The 3,790-nt window shown below is 33.6% G+C and overlaps 1 protein-coding gene across 1 annotated transcript; it reads left to right on the top strand.

Annotated features, from left to right (window-relative positions):
• The first annotated feature begins 1,709 nt into the window (after nt 1–1,709).
• Nucleotides 1,710–2,843, top strand: LOC128246327 (G-protein coupled receptor dmsr-1-like). The gene has a single exon (XM_052964518.1). The coding sequence runs from the start codon at nt 1,710–1,712 to the stop codon at nt 2,841–2,843; it is 1,134 nt and encodes a 377-aa protein (XP_052820478.1).
• Nucleotides 2,844–3,790: the final 947 nt, after the last annotated feature.

Raw genomic sequence — 3,790 nt, 5'->3', positions numbered from 1 at the left:
TTTATCAGAAATGCCAAATCGACTTGGGGCTTTATGTTGATTGCAGCTATTTAAAAAAAATATATTTGCATTTTTTGTAACCTGGAAATAAATTTCATCCACTACATTTCATTACTTTTCTGAATAACTTTCTTATTTGACAAGATATCATCAAGAACTATCAAGACATTGTTGAATAGGTAGTCTGTGGGCATTTGGACATAAAAAAGAAATAATTATGTCGACAGACTTTTACAAAATAATGTGAACCATTTTTGATCCAAAATTCGATAAAATCTTCTTTTGTAAAATTTGTTTAACTCCTTACTTCCCCAAAACATTTGGCCAAGAATATATGTTACAATCCCCAAAAAGATCGTTCCTCAAAACTAAATAAAAAATGAAAATTTTAAACGTTTTAGTTTTTGATTTCCCCACCCACTTTTGCATCGCTGCCGGCCCTTAAACCTGTTAGCAGATGAACGATAATAACCTAAAGCTTCAATAAACAGCGGTTAGTACAGCGACAAACCCTGAAGCCAAATGGTGCAATGATATATTTGATCCTCATTTTCTACCGTTTAAAGCTGGTAATCCACCTTGGGCGAACAGTCTCAAGTAGACTGACATTTAGCGTAATTAAAGCAAAGTAAAGACACTTATACAGAGAGTGCATGTTGAAACAATTTCAGTAACTTTTTGGTTCCGTTTGGCGGCAGAAAAAACAATTTGACTATTTAAATCTCTGTAGACAAAATATGTAAATTGAATTAAAATACAACACTTTTGTTCTATGTCTGTTTGCTATCTATTTTAGCTCTCTTACGTTATTGCTATAATAATGCATTTTAGTCATATCCAAAAAACAAAATTCATTCAGAGCCAGAAAATTCTCGAGGTTAATATGGATATTTTACTTCCGGAATGAGTGTATTAGGTTGTAATTTGTAAGATTCGATATATGTTTAAATCATATTTGGTTATTTGCTTTGAATAGAAATATTAAAAACCCTTTAAATTTAAAAAATAAAAACACACACTGACATATCGTAAACATTTATGGATGAAAAGGATTTACCAATTTTCTATTTTCCCGAAGTAGTGTTGTCTTAAACTATTCGGTACAAAACATCATTTGCGTGATCTATTTTTTTAAACCACCTTACTTACATTTGACATTGAATTATGTTTTTTTTAGTATATCACTTTGTTGTGGCATAAATAATGTAATCACGGACGAACAAATGATGGAATTGGAACATTAAACGATTTTAATCCATAAGCAAATGTTTTACTAAAGTAAATGTTGATTTATTTCAGTGTAATGCACAGACAAATCGTGAAGATCTTCTTCAAGAAAAACACATACTTCATTCGGACTTATTTGCACAACGGTCTTGACTTTAAACTAACATGGAATCATTATCGGTATGACAACAAACGTTGCTATGCGACGATTAAATGCCATGTTTACAGAATTGTTATGGCACTTGACTATTTGGCAAGTACAAACATACCACTCATCCATTAACCTAGGTACTTGAAACTTAATTACCCAAAACGGCTTTGGTATCGTACTGGTTTTATTCCATAGAAGACGTTGTCACGATAGGAGACCGGAAATTAGCCAAGAAGTAGAACAAATGGATCCAGAATAGCGGGACTACTTGACTAACAAATCAATGTAAAGTAAATGGGAGTCGACTGGACGCATGGATTTCATTTTAAACATGAACACAACGGCGCCAACAACGACAGTGGCTGTTCTTTCACAGCGCTCCATTCACCCACTCGACTCGTTCAGTACGTGGTATAGCCATATTCATGGATATGTTAGTCTTATAATTTGTGCGTTTGGAATATCACTCAACGTTTTTAACATTGTTGTTCTCACTAGAAAAAAGCTGCAAACACCAATAAATTTTATACTAACATCCTTAGCAGCTTCGGATATAGCTACAATGATATCTTACGTGCCATTTGCATTTCATTTTTATTGCCATTATTCAGCAAATTCCATTTCTGCAGAAAAGAACAGCTGGGCTTGGATGAATTTTCTTCTTGTTTATCTCAATTTCTCCGCTACTGCACACACCATATCAATATGGTTGGGTGTAGCCTTAGCTATTTTTAGACATAACCACGTACACTCACCTGCGAAAGGCAACTTGACACGAATACGGCGTCTTATACGCGCCAGAATAACAGTGTTTTTGATATTCATTTCATCTGTTATCATAATGATTCCGTATTATTTAAGCCATAAATTAATAGAACTGAAATTTAGTCCAACGCAATCTGGATATATATTTCAAGACTGGAAACTAGGCACGGGCAAAGAAAAACCTATAATTCTAATAAGTCTGATACTGTACAGTTGCTTTTTGAAGTTATTACCGTGTGTCCTGATCATAATCTATGGAGGATTGCTTCTCATTACTTTAAATAACACACGACTCAAGAGTAAAAGAAGATTATGCCAACACGGATCTCTAACATCCAACTCCTCCCAACGAATTACAGACATGTCAAGAACTACAATAATGTTACTGATCGTAATTGTTCTTTTTTTGTTCACAGAATTGCCCCAAGGGGCTTTGATATTATGCTGTCTGTTTCTCAAAGACTTTTTCGAGAAGATCTACATTCCTCTCGGCGATGTAATGGATATCATAGCACTGATAAACAGTAGTGTTAACTTTGTGTTATATTGCACAATGAGTCAAGAGTTTAGAAGAACTTTTATTCGTTTAGTTTGTGCTTTCTTCCGCGTTAAACAACAGCAGCAGCGGACATCCCTTCATACCCATGCATTACCACAACGACGGGATGACCACATACACACGATTGAAACAGACGTATGACAAAAGTAACGAAACATTCATACATTTTAAAAAAATGTAAATAACTGTTTAACACGTTGAAATGTAAAATAAAATATATATCTTAAATTATCAGCATTTATGTGTATCATATGTAGAGTCAATACTTTAATAGATTTAATTTTATGTGAAGTGATAATAAATTATAAGGTTACAAATGTTTGGTGCCTAAAAACTATTATCACGCGAACTTATTCAATTCCAAACTTCTTAGTCTGTTTTGTGCGTGTCTTAGAAATATTTCATTATCCTTGTATACGGTTTAGTAAGTGAGAAACATGCAGTCATTGAAAAAGATGCTTTTACACATTGAAAATGACAACGATGTCTGTTTCGTTTTGACAATTCAATTGCAAAAGCAGTCATGTGTTATCAGCATGGCTGGTGTCGTCACTTTATCTCCTTGATAAAGAGTTAAGCAAAAACGGCTTACGTACTTTGTTATTGCGTACCATAAACCATCGTGTATTTGTAGTTTAAACACTGTTATTTGCTATTGATGTTAAATTGATAAAGTGCATATTAATAATTTATTTCAATTCCGGTCTTATATCGATTGTCAAAGCGTGTGTGATAGATCGACGACTGGTCTCTGATTAGGTTTTATTAAAAATACGATGCAACACAATAATACTTTTAATAAAATATTTAAATTAATTAATGTCTTGCGTTAATTGAGTTTAACAGTCCACGTATTATGTCGACAACTACCCTGTGCTTAAGTATAGTGCGGACGTCAAATAATAGCAAATTTCTACGTTAATTGACGCATGCTGTCCGCAGCCGGGGTTACAACACAAATGACCACAAATATATGTCAGAATCTAACATTTACGTTTAGACATCAATGAGATAGGTTGTGATAACTCATGACAATTTAAGTTATTTAACATTTGAAAGGAGGATGTCAATGACATTCTGATGACAGC

This window comes from Mya arenaria, chromosome 9 (assembly GCF_026914265.1).
Source record: "Mya arenaria isolate MELC-2E11 chromosome 9, ASM2691426v1".
NCBI lineage: Eukaryota > Metazoa > Mollusca > Bivalvia > Myida > Myidae > Mya > Mya arenaria.
The sequence above is the reverse complement of the archived record's forward strand: the minus strand, read 5'-3'. Positions and strand labels throughout refer to the sequence as shown.